At 38.6% G+C, this 24,699-nt stretch overlaps 1 protein-coding gene across 1 annotated transcript in view; it reads left to right on the top strand.

Moving 5' to 3' along the window:
* The window catches only part of LOC150088340 (uncharacterized), a 115,083-nt gene that overhangs the window by 69,201 nt on the left and 21,183 nt on the right, over positions 1-24,699 (top strand). The window contains exon 2 of the mRNA XM_090369458.1: positions 21,170-21,520. Coding sequence (XP_090225584.1) covers positions 21,170-21,520 — 351 coding nt within the window. The remainder of the gene's footprint in view (positions 1-21,169; positions 21,521-24,699) is intronic.

Below are 24,699 nucleotides of genomic sequence, written 5' to 3'. Positions count from 1 at the left end.
ATTTAAAAATAAATATCATTGCATTCTATTTGAATTATCTTTTTTCGAGGGTTGAGCGCGAATTTGTTCATCTCTTTTAAATTAGTATTATTTTATTTTAAGTGATGGGGGAAGTTGATTCAAATTGTTAAAACTACGGACGGTTTATATGCAGAACAAATGATCTGTTTTTTTCAGTTGCGTTCACTTTTTTGTTACGATTTTAATTGATGAAATGTATGCTTAAGACTGGTTTCGGTGTCTACAATGCATCATTAGAGATTTAGCTGAGTAGTGCAGCTTTTAGTAATATTAACAGAAATATGATGAAGGAAAGACTCTTACACCAGCCAAAAAACAAATTCATTTTCTCATTCCTTCCAATAATTTCCAAACCTTCTTTAAATTCATTCAAACTACCCACCTCTACGACACTAGGTAGAAGTTAGCATAGGCACACGATGCAATAAAGCAAGCTTATACAGCATTAGTTGATTCCAACACCTGATTACTCTTTGACTGAATGCAAAATTTCCTCACATCTATTTCTGTAACCATCTTTTTTAGTTTAAATTTATGCCCCCTTGTGTGTTTCATCTGAGAAAGAGTAAAGATAACATCAGCATTCAGTTTACTTAGCCCTTTTAAAAAGTCTTATTACACTTCAATCGGGTCACCCCGCAGATGCCTAGTTTCCAGACACTGTAATTTACAGAACTCCACAGTCGTTCTTGGTAAGAATATCCTATTGTGCCACCCAAACTTAACTTCTTGCTCGTCTCTGCACGCTTTCCAACAGATTTATGTCCTTCCTAAATTGAGGTTTCCAAACCTGTATGAAATATTCTAGATGTGGCCTACCGTTGCATTAACCCCATGAGCTGTTCTAGTTGTTTGTTTGTACTGCAGAGAGAATTTATCTGTACAATCAGGGTCGGTTCGAGCTAGGGGGCGAACCGGGCGGTCGCCCAGGGCGCATGACATGAGGGTGTGTCAGAGGGCGCATATGCTTCGTGGAAGGGGGAAAACGAAAGATTTTGGGAAAGATGTGGAGGTCCTTTCTTTCTCTGTAGTGTAGTAAACAGTCGAAAAGGATACTATTTTGCTTGATAAGGAATTAAATATTTTGATATATTTTGTACCTGATAAAGAAAAATATTTTGAAATTTATAAATAGCAATAAATTACAAGATAAGTTGTCAAGTTTATGGGTAGCACTGAGAGTTACGCTAACAATTCCACTAACTGTAGCAAGTGGAGAAAGGAGTTTTAGCAAATTAAAGCTAATTAAAATATAAATTATAGAAACTATTATTATATAAATTAAAAGGCAAGCGTAACCAACCCGCTGCTATTATTTTGATAAATTTCATTATAAAAAAATTCACTCTTTTGTAAAATTTTTATTGTTAATATGACAATTAAAACATTATAAATATTCTGGGTTTTTTTTTTTTTTTGTGTTTACATTTGTCTTTTTAACTTTTCTTTAGCAAAATTAAAAATATTAACTCAATAAAAACACCTTAAATTTTTTCCATCTGGAAGAGGCGCAGGATTGCCTCCCCTCCCTGGGAGTAAATATATCTCGAATCGGCCCTGAGTACAATTAGTATTAGTAGCGGCAAATGATGCAAGGAAGCAAGTTTATATAGCATCACAAAAAAAAACCACCTCATCCGTTCATCCCCTCTAATTATTTGTATAATTCTTCCTTAAACTTATCTAAACTACCCACTTCAGCAACACTAGATGATAGTCTGTTCCAACAATCGATTACTCATTGGGCGAAAGCAAATTTCGCACATCTATCCTGCAACCATCCTTTTACAAATTTATGTGTGTTGTTCGAAAAAGAGTAAGGATGCCATCAACATGTAGCTTACTCAATCCATTTAAACTCTTAAACACTTCAATCAAGTCTCCTCGAAAGTGTCTGCTTTCTAAGCGCTGTAATTTGCAGAACCGAAGCGTTTGGTAGTAACATGGTTACATCTTCTGGGATCACTGTTTATTGATGTCTGGTGGCAACGAACCACTTCTTTTTTGAAGGTCGCATCCGAGTGTGCTAAGAATTTTCTGGTGGAAATTTCGCCGTATTTCTCGGTTGGGATGCTTACGAAGTCCCACATTTAGGATGAACTTTTTTGGTAACAATATCCTTTGGGTTGGTTTTCCTATCTGTTCTGTTGCCATATCTTGATAATTTCCTCCCAAAAAAAAAAAAAAAAAAAAAAAGTTCTTGTTTATACTACGGCACGATAACCAGGTCAGAGGAGATTACAATAAATCATAAATACAATCGTTACTCGTATTCAACAGTCACGCGGGGCTGAACCTGTGCACTCAAAGAGCATGTGCTATTGAGCACTCACTTTCTCTCTTTATTTTCTCCTGACCACTTGGCTAAAATCAGGGCAAATCTGTTTTTTTTTTTTTTTTTTTTTTTTTTTTTGGATCAGAATGAACAGTAACAGGTAAGCTCAGGAAGTTTACTCCTGTAGAATTCGCGCTTGCTATAAAAGTTTGATGGCTACTTCTTTGTTTTCCTGTATGATTAAACTATCTCCCCCACCTTGCAGGTGATGATGGGCAAAAAGATATTTTTATAGTGTAGCTCTATTCCCCCCTCCTGTATGCCTAGCCTCTTCTGTGATACTGGTCATCATAGGCGTATTTTTTTTTTTTTCTCCTTTTACATGTCTCAGATGGTTTGCGAAAAGTTTATCAATGACGATAATATCCAGACAATTTACTTTGCTGACATAACAGATAGGCCAGTTATTAATCTGAACTATCACAAGCGAAGTACTACTGAGCATATATTGTAGGACCATGACACAGCCTTCAGTGATATCCATATTGAGCTTGTAAGCAGCGATCCATTTCAGGAGTTCCTATAGGACTGCCCGAAATGAATCCCTTTCATCCTTTTTACAAGGATGAAATTTGCTCTAGAGTCCTCAATGGCGGGCTCCTCAACAGTGAACTAGAATTACAAGGTCTACTAGGCTTCTATCGGGAATGAACCGAGTCATTCATCAAAGAATTTTTCAGGGATGTGGGCCATAATATCTCTGGGTAGCTTTTGACGGTCTCCTGTATGATTGCCTTCTGGTCAGTGGCGAAAATTTCCACACCTCCAGGTCTGCCACCACACGAGGTTAGAGGGGAATTGTGTATACTGTTGGTTTGAAATAGCTGTTATTGTTGTTGAAGGATGACACGCAAAATCGTGAAGCGTTCCACATTTTGGTGGATTTGCCTTATTTTTTTTTTTGGCTAGGAGACGCTTTACTCAATAAATGAATGTTGTAGTAAGGTTTTAGGAGAATCAGCAACTAAGGCCATATTGCTCCGTTTATACTGTCTGTAAAGTGCATGTGTTCTGGGGTCGATTTTCTGTTTTCTGGATGAAGAACCAGAGTTTCCGGGAGGAAGAACCATGCTACGCTTGCCTGAGACCGACTAACTCAGCCAAGTTGTGAAAAAGAACCATAAAATTTCTCACGTCATCGACGGGACTCAAACTAGGGTCTTTTCCACCCAGTGTGGGGAGGACGGCGATTCTACCAACTGTGCTATCCACGTAGTCGACGTAGCTATTAAAGGGAGCATGGAGCTCATTTGTGATTCTCGCGGGAACCCAGAATTTCTAGTTCAGCTACTTCTTCCTGTTATTAAAGTTCATACAGTTGTATGACTACTGTTGTAGTTCAGCTGCTCTAATTATCCTAGATTAACTTAGCCACCAAATGCAACAGAAGGTCCACAGGGTGTACTTTTGATTGAAGAAATACACAAGAGGTTTGCCGAAGCATTAATTACACTCTTTTCTTGAAGCCTATCGTTCGGCTATAGCGAGCTTTTAGATTAAATAATATTCCGTTATTTTTCTGAAAACAAGGAGGAGGTGAATAGAAGCAGTGATCATTAGGAGCTTTACAGGACTTCTAGTGAGCAGCTGGGAAGGTGCTCTGTTTTGGGCAGGGAATATTATAGAGATTTAAAATCATTCTTGGGTGCTTGGAAAAAGACGTTTCGCCACTTACACTTTGATTAGATCTACACATGCGCACTTTCGTTCTTGGTATGTAATATGGAATCTCCAATTTACTGTTGAGTGAGGGGAAATTCATGATTGCTCTTCTCGAGTAGTATAGGACTCATTTTCATGCTGGACGGTGTGTTGTATTATATATCAATGGCAAAGTTATCCTGTTAGTTCGGAAGAATCTGTTTATTTTCATGAACTAACATCTGTATTATAATATTATGCGATATGATATGATATTCTTTCAAGGAATCGGGGAGGTCGCCAGTAGCAATTCTATTTATGATCAGTTTATAGATGAGTGTTAATTCTGTTTTATGAGTATTTTATAGATGAGTCCCCATGCATATGAGTTTCAGCATTGGAGAACAAATCCTGACAGGATAACTTTGTCTTTTATTTTATCAAACTAGAATATTGATTTCTTAAGGCAGGTGAATCTAGGTTTTTTAGAACTGCTACTTGAAGAGATCTGGTACAATGGCGCTGCTGAAACTCCGTTCAAGCCCTATGAAGTTGATTTCAAAGTTTGCCTTTGTGTGTGTGCGCGTGCGCCCCCGCCCCACAGAGGACACTTATGGGGCCTGGTCTTCTTTTGGATGGATTTTCCAAGGCCATCGAAACGACATTGAATAAAACTAGCTCTCAAAGGCAGAGTGCAAGTTGTTTTGCTCTATTTTACAGGTTGGAATCATTGGATCTGCCAAAAACATCTCACTTTTCATGTTTGATTGAACATTTGTGTTGACCATGTGATTGCTTGTCATCCAAACAGGTTAAACTTGGGGTGTATGAAAGGGGAGGCTGTGATGGGATATTCTTTCTCCTGAAACAATAGGGTTTCTGGAGACATAAGATTTCAATGATTTTGTTTGGCTGGCTTTCATACCCCAAATCATGTTATTCAGCGATTACTGCTATGCAAATGCAGTATTTTATATTTATCACTTAAATCTATTTAGGTTTTACAGACCATCTGCTTAATTTATCTGGATCCTCATGAAGTAGCGTACCCTAATTACTACAATTAACCAATCTGTCTACCTTTTTATTATCAGAAAACTTAGACATAAAATTAAATTTTTTTTTTATGAAAATCCAAAACACGAAAGGTATTGGAACCTATAGTACTTAGTACCGTGCTTGGGTTGGAGGTTGAGAAGACGAAAGAAGATATTTGTTGACATGCCTACACTAATGTCATTAACAAACATTAAAAAAGTAAGGGGCCACCTATCTCTATGGACCTCTACTTATCACCGTAATCCTTGATAAGCAGTGGCCATTTATAATCCGCCTTTGTCTCCTACTACTTAAACATCACTTTATCGATAGTAGTAACTCCGTATCCCCCAATGCCACATTGCTCGAATTCATACAACAATCGTGTGCGTACGATTTGAGGGTCTGGAGAAAAACTACAATATTAAAATATCATATCACTTTAAAACTCTTCTTTAATATTCTTGGCTTCAGTCTCGATTGCTCTTATCAGGAATAAGTATGTATTCATCTGAACCATCGAGAGATCACGACTCTCTCAAAACTCACCAATAGGGATTTTGGATTAGCGCCAAGGGAACTAAGATAATGAAGCTGTGGCATGTCGTGTCGTTTATAAATTGCATATTGAGGTCAATTTGTTTGTGGAATGGAAAAAAAAATGAAGGGCAATATCTCGGTGAAAGGAGGGCAGATCTGGAACCTCATCGGCTCACTTGAAGATGCATCACAATATGTTTCTGTCATTACCGACATGAATCATTGCGAAAGGACTTTGGGCATTTCCGAATAGACAGCAGTATGGTTATCTTTTCATTAAGTACGTTAACGTACTCTAAATGAAAAGGCAGATGTTATGTAATTTTCACCATCTGTTATGCCCTCGTGACATAATTGTTTGATACTAACGATGTTAATGAGGACATGACGTATTAGCGGTGAATTTCTGAATCAGCCACTTAAAACATTAAAACTTACGTGGAAGTTAATTGCTTCTCTGGAATCAGTTGAGAAGTTTTGATAAGATGTCTTGAAGGGCAGTCATTATTTTCGTGCGTAGAACAGAAGTGCGATGAAAATTTAGTTTGAAGTTTAGCGATATCATATATATAATCTTATGAAATAATGGAAAGTAGCAAAAGGAAGAGTGGAAAATGTATGTCAAATCAGATTAATGCCATCAAATTATTGTTTAAACATTACACCAGTCTGTAATCTAACTACTACTGTAAAATTGATGTTTGAATTACTACTGTAATTTTACAGTAGTAATACATTATATTTATTATATAAAATAAATAAATAAATAAAAATAAGAACCTTTGGATTAAGACAGTCACAGACAAAAGAAATACAAATAGATGCAAAGAAAATTGTGACGTGTTGCCACTTTGAGTATAAAGACTGCACAGGCTGTTCGACTGCAGTAATCTGAAGCCAAAACGGGGATAACGCGTGATCTATCACTATCAGGAGCTACGATTCAAGAAACGAAAGACATGATTGATTTCTCAAAAACATCCATCTCAAAGGTTTTCAATGACTGAAAAGCAAAAGGGTCTCCTACGTCTCAAAAGGTGTAAATGTGACGAAATAACAATACTTCAAGAGCGAAGACATTGTTCTCCAATGAGGACTCTACGGAAAAATAGAGCATCCAATATGTAACAAATAACATCTGAATTCAACCAACACCAGAACTATCTATTTCAACCCGTACCATGCGCAGGGAATTCAAGAAATTGGGTATCGGCAGTCGCCTGCCTATTCGGAAGAAATCACTTGTTTCGAAAAGAAACAGACAAAAAAAAAAAAAAAAAAACACGCTTGTAGTGTGTCAAGAGAGTCGTCATTGGACAGTGGATCAAAGTCATGTGGTCAGATGAATCACGATACACTTTGTTTTTTAGGGTTTTTTTTTAGGAGCATTAGCAACTAAGACCATATTGCTCCGGGGATATGCGGTGGTCATTCCCTGACCTTTCCGCATCCTCCATACACTTTTTTTTCAACTGATGGTAAGTAGAGTGCAAAGAAAACCCCACGAAACGATGGTCCATTCTTGCCTTAAAGATAATTCAAACATCTGGAGGTGATATTATAGTATGGGGAATGTGCTGTTGGCACGGAGTGAGTCCGTTGATACAGACGGAAGATGTTGTTGTTATTTGGTTTTTAGGAGCATTAGCAACTAAGGCCATATTGCTCCGGGGATATGCGGTGGTCATTCCCTGACCTTTCCGCATCCTCCGTATTTGGTGGTCACGGGCTCGAATCCCGGTCTAATCAAGAAGCGTGTGCTACGCACTGCTGCTCCTGCCCACCTGGCTACGGAGGCGCCTAGACGGAAGATGGAATGTCATCCGGAAAGTACCTAAATTTTGTATCAGGTCTACTGCACCCTGTAATGTTACAGGTTTATTCCGAAGGTGATAGACATTTTATGGATGACAGTGCAACAGCGCATCGTGCCAGTATCGTTCAGAAACCATGACACGGTTGTTGTTTTTGTTGTAGGGTTTTAGGAGCATCATCGACTAAAGCCATATTGCTCCGTGTATATTGTCTGTAAATTGCATGTGTTCTGAGGTCGATTTTCTGTTTGCTACACGAAAAATCCCAAGTTTCCGGGAGAAAAAACCATGCTACCCTCGCCTGAGAGGACTATCGCAGCCACGTTGTGAAAAAGGCCCATAAAAATTCCTCCCGTCGTCGACGGGACTCGAACTCAAATCTTTTCCTCCTGGTGGAGGGGGGGGGCGTAGATCCTAACGAACTGTGCTACCTAACACTGATTTCCACCATCTTTCCTGGTCACCACATTTATCTGATATTTCAATCTTATTGAGGACATGCAGAATATGCTGGAGAGAGCAACGAGGTCCTCTTGCCTCAGCTTTGTAGCAGCTGCGCGATATTCTGCTGGAAGAATGGTTACAATTAGACCAAAACACTTTATATAATCTACGCCGCACCGCACATTTTACTGTGAATCAAAACAAAGGTGGCCCGATTCGATACTGAATACAGGTTCGTATTCTTTTTGGCCAGTATGTGTATATTCCGGGATAAAACCTTTGAATACTTCCCATAATGAAGTTATATCCAGCAACTTATAGTTGTTCCTTCCATTATAGTCCCCTCTACTCCCTTGAAATTGAATTCCTCCCTTTTTTGCCTCGACCACTAACCATTTTATAACATTGTGTTACCTGTCATTGATTCCTGCACCTGTCAGACTTCGGATTGAATTTGGATCCTAAGTGAGAACCAAGTCCAAGGATATTAGAGCCCCCGTAATTTCTTTAATATGTTAGAATAAATAATCATCCAGATAGCTTAAAAATCTGTTTATCCGTATTGCCCATCCATGATTTCCAATCTATAAGAGGTAGATTGAAGTCGCTGTTAATGAAGAATAACCTTAAAGTTGCCTACAAGTATACAGATTTTTGTTACACTCCTCACAGTCGTTTGGTCTGCAACACCCTCGACTATCATCACACCACACATACTCAACGTCCATCTGCAGGTGATGTGACTTTGGATGCAGTCTAATTGCTTTCGGAAAAAGTGTTGATAAGAAGCACGACCCCCCACCCTTTTCCATCCTAAACACGCTATACACGAGAGATTCAAGTTTTTAAGGTCTGAGAGGCATAATCAAAATGAATAAGGACGAAATTTTCACGGTTATAAATGATTCTAGAACAAGGGGCCACCATAATTTCAAATTACGGAGGGAGATGTTTAGACGGGATTGCAGGAAGTTTTATTTTAATCAGAGTTTTATTTTAATTTTATTTTATTTTAATAAATTACTGGAATAAGTTACCTATATGGGTTGTAGAGGCTGACAGTTTGGGGAAATTTAAAGGGTTGCTGGATAATTACCTATGGGAGGAGGGAAACGCATAGGTTGTCTATTTCTTTTTCTCTTATTATATTTTAATTTTTATTTATTATTATTATTTATTATTTTTTTTTTTTTGGCTGGTTCAGCTAAGCCATAGGCTCCCTTGCAACATGTGGCCATTGCTAATACTAAATACTCACCATAATACATTTTTTCATCCCTTACTTTGGAGGACACCGTGTCTCAGTTAGTCCTATTATGTTAACGTTGATTTACTTAATTAAAAGCTCAAATTCGTTTAATTTAATTTCAGTACTTCCGACATTATTACTAAATAAACAAATTAAATTAATCTTTGGACTTTTCAAAACCCTTATAGTTGTTAAAACGATTTTCCCGAAAGTATGCTAGCGTTGATGGTTTTGGAATTTATTTCAATGTACCATTCTGTGCATAAGCTAATTACAAGTCGGATACAAGCACAGACAGTGAGTAATTTCAATCTATGTCATTCCACTGGTTCCCCTAACCCACAACTTAGCAGTTTCACTTGCCCTTATCGCTTCTTCAATGAAACTACTAATAACTCTTGGACCTCCTCTGTTAAAATGAATTTCACCTTTACAAAAGTGTTCTCTATTAACTAAGGCAAGCCATGAAGATAAAAAAATTTAACCCATAAGCCTTGAAGCCCCCCTCAAGTCTAGAATTTATCCACAAAACTTTCATCATATATTTCCGGCTATCATATCTACACACATTTTGTCCTTTCTCTTGGCATTTAGCATTAATAGAAGCATATGATGCAAGAAAGCAAGCTTGTACAGCATTAGCAAAAAAAAAAAAAATTCCCATTTCACACATCAAGGTTGACATTTAACAACCATGTCAACCTTTGTATCATCTGCAAATTTCAACATTAAGCACTGATAAATATACAAAATCACTGATAAATATCACTGATAAATATACAAAACAACAATGGGCCCAACATCGAACTCTGGGGGACTCCACTAATAACATTAGGCTAAGAAGAGCAGTGTCCATTGATTTCCACTCTGTCTTCTTCCACTTATCCATAGCAACAACCTGCCATAAATACCACACTGTCCGATTTGTGCACGCTGTATATAATGTCTGTGGTCGATTTGTTATAAATTCTTGTGTTCTGTGATCGATTTGCTGTTTGTTAGACAAAAAAACCTTACTTTCCAGGAGAAAAACCATGCTATCCTTGCCTGAGACCAACTAGCCACATTGTGAAAAAAAAACCCATAAAAAGTCCTCGCGTCATTGACGGGATTAGAACCCGGAGGGCTCTACCTGGTGATTATAGCAACTGTGTTACCCACGAGGGTCGATTATACGGGGGGGGGGAAAGAGTAATACATATTATAACGTTGTAATTAAACTGAACGGTTAAGGATATAGAAAGTAAAACCACAGAGTGCTATTAAGTGTTCTACAAAGTTATAATTTTAGTAATTACTTTGTAAGAAGATAACTATAGTTACTTTTTTTCTATTAATCATATAAAAAGAAAATTAATTTTTTTTCTTGAATTAAAAATGGCACCTGAAATGTAACGTATTGCGTATATTGTCTTTCTTTTTTGCAATTGTGGCACTGAATAATGACCAGCGTCAGGGAGTAATTCTGCCCTGTAGAGATTGTACTCGGCGCGATGTATCTTACAGAACTGTCGCCATTCCACCACTTTCACGACATTAAAGGAGACAAAGTCAATGACGGATAAAGAATGCAGTGGACCTTCATGGAAAGTTTCTGACGAAGCGACAACAATGGTGTTTTTCCAGACATTCTCGAAGAGTAGGACGAACATCCGGAGATGGTGTGTGTTTACACGCCAAAGCAACTAAGAATGAGGTATCAGTATAGTATGTCAGTAAAAAGTATTATTCGGTCCGTTTACCTGTTTGCTGGTCGAGTTACCAGGCCATGAAACCATGCAAATCTCGCTCAAGACCGACTGCGGAAAAAAAAAAAAAAAAAAAAAAGAAATATAAAGAAAAAAAAGCAGATAAAAGTTCCTCCCGTCGAGAATAGATTAGAACCTAGGCCTTTACCACACGGCGTGAAAAGATGTTAACCGCGATTGCAATACACCGGGATGGTTTATGGTTTCAACAGGATGGCGTGCATGCTCATTAGAGTCAGGCAGTCGGATGGCAGAATAAACAGGCTCCTTACTACTGGATTGGAAGAGACGGGGCCAGCCATGCCGAGAGTGATATGAGTGCACTGCACCCGGGCACGAACATTCAAGGAGCGCCTGAAAACCAGAAATTTACATACACATATGAATAAAATTTTAAAGGGGGCAGAAAATTTCAATTGGCACCCAGGCACCAAATTGAGATTGGCACCCGAGCGCTATATACGCTGGGAACGCCCTTGGGAAGAGATCAATGAAATAAACACCCCAATCCCCTAACCTTACGCCACTGGACCTGTGGATACAGTCCAGACGCATGCTGTTAAAATACGCAATGTTCGGCATCTAAAAAAAACGAATTACAAATGCATGCAGTGAAATCACAACTTAAACAATTTAATGCTACTCTGATGAATTGTCAGAAACTTTTCGATATCGTCAACTGATGACTCTCAAGACAGCTGATGAATAATTTAGAATGGGTTAACAGCGTTGCCTGTTGTAGTGCAAATTGCAAAACGGCAATGAATAATATTAAAAAAAAAGAAAAACACCTTAAAAATTAAATATCGCAATGAAATTTGTGAGATGTAGCGTCTCTGCTATGCTGATACCACATGAAAAGGCTATTTGAGTGGCTATCGCGAATTAACTCCATTCAGACGAAACTAGAAACTCAGTTCATTTCTACACATCGCATGAACAAAGGAGACTTCTCACAGTTGGATTGCAGAATTCACACGAGCCATCTCGTTGCTTCCCCCAAGTCCTTCAAACAACTCAGCGTGATAGATGACCACTGCACTCCTCCATGACAGTCTTTGTTGTTTGAGATGTCATGTTTTCCGGGTTCGACGGCTGAGTTTTCGGGCTGCTTAGTTTCCGGGAAGCAATTGCGGCAAAGCGGAGAGGATAGCAACTTTTAAAATACTTTTTAAAAATCACTTGACACGAGGCAACAGTTCGTCATGAATTGCGAAAACACTCTTTGCAGTAGTTAAAGTGCTGCAATAATCAGCTAAGAAAAATTTACAGAGAGGTCTTGCAGTGCGAAAAAAAAAAAAAAGTTCAATGGTCAGTATGATGTTAATAAGTTTAATTCTGATGTCTCCTCTTGAACATATATAAATTCTGTTTCTTTCCTTTGTTAATATTTTATTTACTGAACTAAAATCACTTTCAACATATAAAACGTTGGAAAACAAAGGAGTACTTTGGCCATTTCAGACAACATTGTTGGATAAAGAAGTTTGGTTGTGTTTGACCCCCACGACTCGGCCATTCCACCTTTTTCTTTAATTTATATTTGCATTCTTCGTTACATTTTAATTCTACGAGTTCTTGAATTTCTTCACTAGTAGACCCGGCATCGCATCCAACTGGATCTAACATCCATGGCTTCACTTAGAAAGAAAATAAATCTGAAATTTTTTTTTTTTTTCATTTCACCTTTTAAAGAACACATATGATCTGAATAATTCTTGGGATCATTCTCTGTGAAGATTCACTGAATTCAGCTAACTCTTGCATACCATGAAATTGTTTTCTCGTTAAATTGCTTTCAAATATTTCCAGTTTTTCAGCGAAGGCTTTTAATACGCGTTTGCAGTCTATCACCGTATTTAATTTCCCTTGAAATTGAAGTTTTCAACATTCTTCATTAAGTTTTCAAAAAATCCAACCCATAGAGTATGTTGTTTTTGTGTTTGCTAAATCTGTGTCTCCTTCGCTTTCTAAAAAACTAATTATCGTATCAAAAAGAGTTTACAAATCTTGTTAGACGGTTTCCTTTAGAAAGCCATCTGACTTCTGTATGTAAAAGAAGATTCACATACTGTTCTTCATTATCAACACAAAAATTTTCTGAAAAGGCGATCATATTTCTATGTGACTTTATTTTATTGATGATTTTAATAACTATACTGAGAGACTGATAAAGAACTGCACTAATATTTTTTTGCAACCAGAGGATGTCGGTGCACGATGCAGTGTATTGCAAGAACTTCGAGACATACTTCCTTTAGGTGGACTATAAAACCTTTGTTTTCTAACGATGGATATCTTTGATATCCATCGTTAGAAAACACAGGATATCAAGTTTTCCAATGGTACTTGTTTTTTCATCAAAATATGTTTTTACAACAGCAAAAATGGATACTCCAGTACAGTCAGTTTCTACAGATTTTCAACATCTCTTCTTGCAATTCACAATCATCATCGAAATAACGAACGTATGCCATTAGAAGGGCCTTATTGTCAGTGACTGTGGATTCATCAATCTGGATAGAAAATTCTCTCGTTTTTAGTTTGTAAATTAGCTGCTCTTCAATGTTAACTGACATCTCAATGATCAGGGGCGGACTTCGGCCTAGGCAACTGCCTAGGGCCCGTAATTTTTTGGGGCGCATAAAAACGGTTTTATTATACATTTTTTTCATTATTTTATTTTAAATAAATTTATAATGTTCCGCTTGTTTCGCGCCGATCAATCAAAGCATCTTTGCAAGCAGCGCTATATGGTGAATCATCGTGTATACCGCCCCAGACGCAGTATACACGATGATTCACCAGATAGCTTTAGTCGCACATTAGGTAGATTTAGTTATTTAATCAATGCCTCTGCTGTACGTTGGTATGAACTATTTGATTTAAGTTGGTAACTTCAATAATAGAGTTCAAATGTATTTTTATATTTAGTAATAAAATACCTTTTTTTAACCCATTCAATTATGTCCTCCATTAGAATTTCTGAAAGGTGGCAACCCTAGGTGGGGCCCGAAATGAGAATCTTGCCTAGAGCCCGATTTTTCTTTAGTCCGCCACTGTCAACGATTCGTCTTCGAATTGAATCGTTGCTCAATGGCAATGCTTTTAAAATACTGGAAGGATTTTGATGCATCACTGTTGAAATTAGTCTAATGCGGGTTGTATAACAGTCTCAGCAACTGTATGGGCACTACCAGTTTTTGTAATGATTTCTGCAATTTTATAAGATGCAATCACTCCATCCAACTTTATCAGGATGTTTCCTTTTTAAGTTATCTAAAAGTCTTGATGGTTTCATAGCCTCATTTGGAAACAAAAAAACTATTACACATAAGACACATTAGGCTGTCTTGAGTCGAGGGCTTTCAATAAAACCATAAGCTAGATATTCATCCAGATACTGTCAACAATTTTTCTTTTTAGCACTTGACACGATGGGTTGGATAACTACAAAGAATTAAATAATAAAATATAAACTATTTTTATTTAACTCCTATAGTCCAGTTCACTCACAAAAGTACTGTGGATAAAAATAAGCTTCCACGAGGAAACAATAAATCAATACTAATTGTCGCTTAGAAAGTAGAAACAATAGACAACCATTTCCTCATCCCATCCATGTCTCATATATTGACCAATGAAACAAAAGAATAAATAAACCACACAAACCACGCCGCCACCAAGATTGCAGCTGTCGAAAAGACGCAAACGCCAAAGATTGCGGAGACATTGCCTCTGAAAGCATTTAGGCATTTAATGACTATGAAAAGCAAAGGTGGGTGAATTAAATAATGCCCACTATCTTCCTTTTATCAAAATTTCTCACTCACTCCTAATATATCTATACATTAAAGCCCGTGACCACCAAATATGGAGGATGGGGAAAGGTCACGGAATGACCACCGCATATCCCCGGAGCAACATGGCCTTAGTTGCTAATGCTCCTAAAAACCAAATAATAAACAAACAATCTATACATTAAAAATCAGTTGTCTCATGGGAAAAGAAAACCCAATGAGAGAAATTAAATATTAAGGAATAAGATTTCGTCGGATAGGGATGAACTTTGGAGGGCAACAAACCATTGTAAGAGGTACGATTTTTTCGCCCCTGTTGAGAATCCCTGGTCTGGAGTAATAATATAATTTGAAATGCTGCAATCTCCTTCTGAAACATTCCACACTTCAGTATCGAGAGAAAACTTAAGCAAAGATTCTTTTAACTGGATTCGAACTCATATTTTCAACGTAGCGACAGTAGCAGCAGCTACTGAGTATATCAAGAGATTCCATTAAACTTCGTCTATCATTATGTAACCTTTCTTACATATGCACACGAGCGCTCACCCTTTTTTTTTTTTCTTCCTTTTAGGTACTAGCCACTGAAATATCAGAAAATTAGGTGGCAGGACCTGCCAGATTACTTTAAAAATACTGGTGTACATGGTCTGCCTCCACGGCGCTAGTGACGGCAACGTTGGGCCTCAGCAGGAGTCCAGCGGCTAAATGAACAACGGTACACGACACTACACCCAACAATATCCATACACTGTGGCCGCTACCCACCAAGGATACACGACCGACTCGGCGGGCAACTTAAAACACGAAAAAATTAGGCTACAGACCCACCTCCTAGATCTTTGGCAGGGAAGGTGGACAGAGACTACAAAAGGCGAAGTAACAAAAAGATTTCTACCAGACCTCCGGAAAATATACCCAAAGCAGCCACCGTGGTACTTCCCAGGGTATCATATGACAACACTATTAATCGGACACGGACCCTACAAGGAGAAGCTGTTTGGCTTCGGACTCGTTGAGGACCCCAACTGCATATGTGGGGAAAGTGAAAGCTGGAGCCACATAGTCTATGATTGTCAACACTATGAAGACCTCAGAGGGCTACTAATAACAAGGTGAGATACTTCCCAAAAGGACTGGAGCACAACTTCCTGGACATTGAGGATGAATATCGGGCACTCTCCCAGTATGCGCAAGACCTATTCACCAGGAGAAAAACACTAATAGCTATCTACAGCAACGTACACAGAGATTGAGAAAAATCGCCGCCAAATGTGACAGAAAACTGAAACCCCGCAGAGGACCAGTACTTGGATAAGAAGAGTGCTGATCACACGGAAAAGAAAAGCAAGGACGGGGCTCGCCCCATGTGTGACAAAACAGAACAGAATGCAGCACAGACAGTAGAGAACAGACTAAACGCAGCACAGCTGCAAACAGCCTGATGGCGATCTGAAGAGGACACCCTAGCCCTCTTCACCTATTATTTCCACTTCCTTGGGGGGGGGACGTTTTCTGTTCCCTCTCCTCCACCCCCAAACTTCTACTCTGGTGGGGCATGGGCATGCCCCACTGAAAACTGGGGCTATCTACTCTACTGGCCCCATATTTCTGTCTTTTCCCCCCAATCTCCAGTCTTCCTCCCCTCTCTACCTTCATCATAGCGAAAGCCCCACACATCAAAAACTTAACATGATAAAATTACCTTACGCCCAAAACTCGGCCTAGCAAACTAAAGCGATATTACCCCTACGATAGCGCAGATTTTTCACTTATTCATATTTTTTCTTTATTTATTTATTTGTTTTTATTTTATTTATTTGTTTTTATTATTATTATTATTTATATTATTTTTTTTTAAGGTCCTAGCCGCCGAAATCCCAGGAAATTAAGCGGCAGGACCTGCCAGAGTGAATCTACAGCTACTGGGTTCCTGGTCTGCCTCCACGGGGAGTAAGTGGAACAACCTTGGGCCTCAATAGGGGTCCAACGGCTAAATGACCAGACGAACAACGGTACAGAACACAACACATGAACAATTGCCACACACTTTTAAATCTCTGGCATTTCCCAGTGAACTGGTTCACCACAATGAAAGCAACGCGGAGATGGGGGAAATCCCTGGTGCCGTAAGACAACAACACACACTTACACTTACTACACACTGTTAATTCTCTGGCCTTTACAGCGTACGGTAACATACGAAATGTATACCACGCGGAGATGTTGGGGGAGAACCCCTGGTGCCGTTAGACCTTACACAACTTTACATTTATTATATTCAGGAACATTGACAGCAGCAGCAATTCGCTTTACCTATCAAGCCAAACTATTCGCTAAAAACAAAACTGCTGGAGAGGGAGGGGCAAGAATTCACGAGATCTCTTATTGGAAGAAGAGATCTCGTGAATTCTTGTCTCTCCCTCTCCAGCGGAGCTCCCCAATATGAGCATTTGCGAACCAATTGTATTATCTAATGATTACAATAGATAAACTTAAAAATCTACGGAGCTTTCACTTTTTTTTTTTTTTTTATCTCTCTCTCTCTCTCTCTCTCTCTCTCTCCCCGCACCCGTGTTTTCTTCCTTAGCCTCCACGTGCTTCTTTAGATGGACCAGAATTTTTGTTAAATCAGAATATTACAGATAATAGAAGACCAATTATCTGCAATATATTCTGATGCGATATACTGATGTTTAATATTATACTCAATACAAAATGAGCTGTAATTTGGATATATTCTTAAACGTTTTCTAGCTATAACAGTGAGATCACTTCTTAATTGAAATGGGATGTTGCTTTCCACAAAACAAAATACCGTAATTTAAACGTATAATTGTCTTTTCTTTTCTTTTGTTGCAGTTACATCACTATGACTATCACAGATATGCGCACCTATTGATTTAGAATTTCGCATCGAATTTTTGAATTCGAGTTGACCTCCACTCATTGCAAGCTTGACATCGACAGGTCTATTAAGACATCTAACAATGACTGAAATTAAAGCATGAAAAACATTAGTTAATTTAACATGGAAGAAATTGGGTCATACAGACAAACGGAAGTTAGTCTTCTGAACTGGAGTCCGGGGATGCTTGTATACATTTGTGAGAAGGGGTGATGGATGAGTTATCTTAGACTGCTAATTTACCGAAGTCTAATATCAAACCTAAAAAGCAGTAAAATACCTTCAGCCAAAGCTTAGCAAAAAAAAAAAAGACACGAGTTTAACTGATAATTTTATACTAAAATACACTGAGTGATCACTGAATTATGACCGCCTACCTAATACTTCGTAGGTTCTCCTTTTGCCCTCAGTACAGTAGCTATCAGACGTGGCATTGATTCAACAAGATATCGGAAGCGTCCGGGAGGTATGGCCAACCAAGCTATGTGTAATGCGGTGAGCAACGCAGATATGGGAGGTAGTTGGTGTATCCAGACACATGATATGCCTTTCCATAGTGTCCCACAAGTGCTCTTTGGGATTGATATCGGCGGAGTTCGGAGGCCAATCGATATGCTGGAAGTTAGAACTGTGTTCCTCAAACCATTCCTGCACAACAAGTGCCCGATGGCTCGGCGCATTGTCATCTTGGAAGACACCATCGCCATTCGGTAAAAAAGGTAACATAGCGGGGTGTACACAGTCAGCCAGCAGTTGACGATAGCGGAGACCACTGATACGTTGCACATGCACCAGGGGCCCAAGTTCCTGCCAGTGAAACGTGTTCCACACCATAAAACAACCTCCACCGGCCTGAACTATTGATACCATGTATGATGGATCAAGAGTCATGTTGTTGACGCCAAATCCGTATACGACCATCTACGGTATGGAGTAAATAACGTGACTCATCCGACCAGCAACACCTTCTTCCTGTCTTTAACGTCCAACTTGCATGCTGTTTGCACCAAACGAATCTTTTATGCCGATGAACCTTGGTTAGGAGAGAATGCCATAGGGGTCGTCTGGTGGTATAGCCCATACGTGCGCGTGTGCGACGCATGATGATGCCAGATATTGTTTCCGGGTTTGCCCATGTTGCATTGGGTAGTCAACTGTTCGATAGTGCTACGTCTGTTCTCCTGTACGAGTCGTCGGACTCTGCGCTCACCTCTAACATCAACCTTTCGCTGACCTTTTCAGTTTTGTCGTCGGGTCGTTGTTTGACCATTTTGACGCTATTCCTGGCACACTTTAACTACGGCGGCTCTCGAACACCCCACCAGTTCAGCGTTTGGGAAATCGAGGCACCAGCCCGTCGAGCACCCACAATCTGTCCTTTATCAAAGTCCGATAAATCCTTCCTTTTACCCATTACGCTCGGAATTTTACAACCTACTGAACCATTGACACCTTATCTGAGCTACGTAGGCGCCTCCGTAGCCAGGTGGGTAGGAGCAGCAGCAGTGCGTAGCACACGCTTCTTGATTAGACCGGGGTTCGAGCCCGTGACCACCAAATACGGAGAATGCGGAAAGGTCAGGGAATGACCACCGCATATCCCCGGAGCAGGCCTTAGTTGCTAATGCTCCTAAAAACCAAATAACAAACAAACTACCCACGGAAGCAACTCACTGGCTAGATGAAAACTCCTCAAATCCAATCCATAATTATTCTCTTATCCTTAATTCATGTAGTCTGTTTCCAATATCATTTAATATAATGAAAATATCCTTATAATTCGTTTTACTATCCACTCTCGGAGCCTTAAAAACTTCAGCTGGATCTTCTCAAAATTACTTAGTTACCAAACCCAGTAATCCACATATCTAAGATCTGTCCGAACATGGACAACCTTGAGCCCAAGATGCACCATTTGATCAGCTAGGTACAAAAATCTTGCAAATATTCCTTTTGAAGTAGCTCACGTGGTGGTAGGTGTCGGCTTCTATCCTAGGCAATTTGTGATCACGGAGGTCCACAGCGAAAAAGTCTCCTAAAAGAATGGAAATTCCCTTACAACCTCATTCTTACTACTGGCATTCTTAAAATATTTACACGGTCTCAACGTGGTGAGAACTTGTAAGTTTATAAGTAGTTTAAAAATGCAATAATAAATTCCCCTAATTCCCCGAAGAAACAATATTCAATTAAATTCCCCGAAGAAACAATAGTACAGTCTCGTGTGGAATACGCAGTTACAAGTACAGTAGTGATATCAGAAATAAGGCCAATGAGTGAACGTAGTTCGTAGTTAAATAAGTCCGCAAAAGATTTTAAAATTTTATTTTGAACAATCGGTATTTAACAAAAAGATGGAGGCGATATATTAAAAAGGTGCTTTTTTTTTTTTTTTGTTTTTTTTTTAGTGTGGAGTTCAGAAAAGCAGTTAATTATCAGCAATGAAACGCACAATCATGACCCTTCCATTGAACTACTTTTGGAACGGCAGAAAATGTGTGCAGTAGCACAACAAAAGGCAAGAGAAGATCCAAATAAAGAACGTAGTAAAATTCTGCATGAAGGGATAGACTAGTATTATTTTTTACTTTATTATTATTTCTATTTATTTATTTATTATTATTTTTTTTTTTTTTTCGTGCAAAGCCGAAATTGTACATATGGATAGAATCAGCTTTTCTGGAGAATTTTATATTATTATTTATTTAATCGGTGGTAAATTTATAAAAATCCACATCAGATGACTGCGCGACCTTCAGCATTTACCTGGGGAAGAATCAATCAGCCATGAACAGCTCGTTTCCTTTAGTGGACAGAACGGCGTCGCCCTTCAGGCAACACCGTCCTAAATATCTACTTCAAATGATTTTCTATATACAAATATAAAAAAAAAAAAAAAAAAATCTACACGCCAGTGGTTTACGAAATAAATTGCTTATTTTCGTTGTAATTTTCGTATTACGATATATGTGTAACTATTTATCCCCACCCCCGATTGGCGAAAATTGCGCTTAAAATGTCAGTTAGAGAGGGGAACTGAAAATATAAGTTGCCATTTGTATGAAAATAAACCCTCCTTTTTGTATGAAATCTATAAATCTAACATGAAGTAAATAAAGACTATTACATTATTTATTCTTTTTCAATTTTGTACAATGCAACAGCGCAAAACGCTACTCAGTTGATTAATTTCACCTATTTAAGTTAACCTAATCTTAACACGGTTAGACTACCTAAAATAAATTAAGATCATCATATGAATCGTGACAGTACAAGAAAAAAGATAAATAAATAGCTCAGGTCATTATACTGAATGTAAATAAAGCTCAATTATGTTTACCATGCCGAATTAATTAGTCACACTATATAGAAAATAATTCGAAAAGGAAAAAAAAAAAAAAAACTTCTTTTTTTTAAATTTGTATATACAGTATTACATTCGAGGTGAGTACCAAACCTAGTGCACGTTTGGTTAGTATTTTAACAATAAAGCCTGAAGGACAAATGAAAAGTCAAACTTACCTGAAATAAAATAAAACGTTATATATATATATATATATAACTAACTTTCTACATAACTCTATAAATCTTGAGAATTTAATTACACTAATTAAAAGTCTTTCTCTTTCAGAGGTAGTTAACGTGGTTGTGACAGAAGTCCGACTGTTATCTGACAGCAACCAGAGTCTTTACGTCCTGCATGGTGAAGGAGCCACCCTCGCGTGCCATTACGTTCTTGACAACAACGAGCAGCTCCAAAGCATTGTGTGGGAAAGGGATGGTACGCAGGTGTACATATGGTCGGCCGACGGACCACCGGTAGCGAAAGATATATTCAAGGGAAGAGTGGACTTGAGTAATAACTCCTCCAGCACCATAATCATCAAAGAAGCACATGTGGACATGCATGGGACATACACGTGTCGCGTGGACACGAATGGTCGCCCCTCACAAAACGAGGCGTACGTTACCGTCATTGTAGGTAAGCATCTACAACGTATTTATTGTTAAAATAAGAAAGGAACGCAAACATAGTGAAATAATAGCACTGCACTCAAGTAGAAATGTATTTCGACTTTACTGCTAATACTGTATAATTGGGAGTATCTGTTAATTAAGATAACGCAAAATTACTTTGTTTAAACATCCCATACGTTCTCTGATCTACCCTCTTTTGCTTTGATTATCGAATATCCAAATTTAAAGACCAGTATTGGGATTCTTTGCAGAGATAATACTGTCTGTATATTATTCAATGATAAGACAAACTGGATGTGTTGATTACTGGTGAACATTAATAAGCTACATGGGAAATTATACTTGTACGTTTACAGTAAATATGAGGCGTAGCTACCATGGTGCAAGAATTAGCAAAGCTTATGGACCCATAAAGACGAAGTGCCCACGGATCCGTCGTCTGTCTCGATAAAAAAAAAAATTAATAATAAAAATCCCGCACCCACATGTAGAAGTGATAGACCAGTGGGTGCCAGAAATCCCGCACCCACATGTAGAAGTGATAGACCAGTGGGTGCCAGAAATCCCGCTCCCAGGTTGCCCACACCTGAGAGGCAGCAAAACACATTATCTGGGGGAAAGAAAGAAAAAAAAAAAAAAAAAACTGCATCTCCACACCACCGACCCAACTACCTTAACCCGCGCATGGCAAACCATACCCAGCCAAAAAAAAAAAAAAAAAAAAGGCAATACCAAAAGGAAGCCGAGGAAAGAGAGGGGTAAAAATTAAAAAATAATAAAAAAAAATAAATATATAAATAAAATAATAAAAAAATAAATAAATCTCATACTAGCACTATTTCAAGCATAGGGCATGGTAAGGGGGGGAAAATTATATTCAACCCAGCCCTGCCAGAAATATAGGACAGGGTGAACAACAACACAAAAAAAAAAAAAAAAAAACATTCATCCCTCACAACAAATAGTCTGGCTAAAATCCCGCACTGTGTAAAATATACTACAGTGCCTGCAACAACAAAAGAAAAATAAATAAAAAAAGGAGCCAGATCCAGAGTAAGAGGATGAAAAAAAACATTCACTCTGAGAATTTCGTTAATCGATGAAATTCCAAAGTAAAAGATGCCTTCTCTTTAAGAATACTAAATTAGAAAATTTTTGGAAGGCAGTAAAATTAATGGCATTACTTATAAATTAGATTCATCACCATTAGATAAATTGTGAATAACAATATTTAACTGAGTTGTATAATTAGAATACAAAGGACAACTGTAAATATGTGGCACCATGTTTCTTCTTGACCACAGAAACAATAGCTTAATTTTTAGTACTCACCTTTGAAAACTCACCTTTTTTAAAGGTGTGGACTAAAAATTAAGCTATTGCTACCATTTATTAAGTTAATTAAATTGGTACCTTAAGGAATCCTACAATTCATCTAATCCACAGAAACAATTAAAGACCCATATCCTGTCATTAGATAAGATGTCTCCATGCTTGGGAAGAACCACTTATTAAACTGACAGTTACTAGCAAATAAAACATATGGGATATCAAAAAGTTCGTACACTTACCTAGAAATAATAGCCCTAGAAAGGTGAAACTTCACAGGAACTTTAATCCTTTTCTATGTACTCGCCGTGTATAGTAGCATATTTCTCCCATCTATGGATCACTTGTTTAATACCTTGACCATAGAATTCCGCACTTTTTGCCTGAAACCACGATTCCACTTCATTGATGACTTCCTGAGACGAATCAAAGCGATGTCCACGCAATGGTTTCTTCATTTCTCGAAACAAGAAGTCTGACGGTGCTAGTTCAGGAGAATAGAGTGGGTGCCGCAGTAGCACAAATCCAACAGTTGGCGAGAACATTGTGTTCGATATTGCTTCTGCAAAGGCGTCAGCAATCTTGGAACCCATCGTGTGAAGACCTTAGACATGAGCAGATGGTCATGTAAAACGGGTCTGCGCGGGTAGCACGGTGGTATCGTCACCGTCCTCCCCACACCGGGTGGAAACAGCCCAGGTTCGAATCCCGTCGATGACGCGAGGAACGTTAATGGGCTTTTTTCACTCCGTGGCTGAGTTAGTCGGTCCCAGGCGTAGATAGCAAGGTTTTTTTCCCCCGGAAACTGGGGTTTTTCGTCCAGACAGTCAAATCGACCATAAAACACACGCAATTAACAGACATAAGACACAGCGCGGCAGATGAATTTAATTATTCGGGTGGCCTAAATATAATAGTTTGGTCATGTAAAATGCTGTGGGCAGACCCATAACTAATTCCCACTGCATTTGGGATGAAATTAATTGTCACATGTCTACCACTCAGCACCAGCAGCTCAATCTTTGCGACCGTCTCACTGGCTGTGGATGTTGATGGCCTTCCTTCTCTTGGCTCGTCAAAGATACTTGTACGACCGCACAGGAACTCCTGTTTCCACTTTTTTACAGTGTCATAGGATGGACAATTCTGCCCATACACAGCTTTCATTTCTTTGTAAATTTCCTGAGCTTTCTTGCCCTGCAAATGCAGGAACTTGATCACTGCTCGATACTCCACTTTGTCAACCATAGCGCCATTCCTCAGATTCCGGGCTCCACCTCTGGTGTTATTATTATATCCTATTACAACTTAGTTTGATTCAGCAAACATTTATTTAAACACTGAAATAATTGATTAAAATAGGAACAGGTAATTAATGGTTTAGGAATGTACGTAAAGGCGAAGCAAATTCTCAGAAGGACGGTGAACTTCGGCCTACAGAAGGTAAAGTCAAAATTCCTCGAAAAGAAACGGGCTGAAGGAAGTTAGATGGTCAAGGGCGAAGAGATTAATCGGGGATTATACTAAAATAAGGGGAGGAGAAATTAGGACCTAATATAGTATACAAGAAATTGTTTGGCGGGCAAAATGGTGAGTCAGTGGGGTTTTGGAAAGATAGTCGTGGCGTTGTTAAGAGACGGGTGGTAGTTGTGTTCCGGGGAATATGTCTAAGGAGGTATAGATCAGTAAAATTTAACTGAAATAGGAACAGTATAGGCAAGGAGGGAATTTTGAGTGGAGTCCGACTAGCTAAGTTCAGGATATGCGAAGGATGACGAGAACCAGACGGCCCGCTAACACAGGATTTCGATCTGATAGTTAAAAGGGGGTGGGGGATACAGGTACGGAACAAAG

The sequence above is a fragment of the Mastigoproctus giganteus genome, chromosome 3 (assembly GCF_048544385.1).
Source record: "Mastigoproctus giganteus isolate SK-2022 chromosome 3, ASM4854438v1, whole genome shotgun sequence".
In the NCBI taxonomy this organism is placed as follows: domain Eukaryota; kingdom Metazoa; phylum Arthropoda; class Arachnida; order Uropygi; family Thelyphonidae; genus Mastigoproctus; species Mastigoproctus giganteus.
The sequence above is the reverse complement of the archived record's forward strand: the minus strand, read 5'-3'. Positions and strand labels throughout refer to the sequence as shown.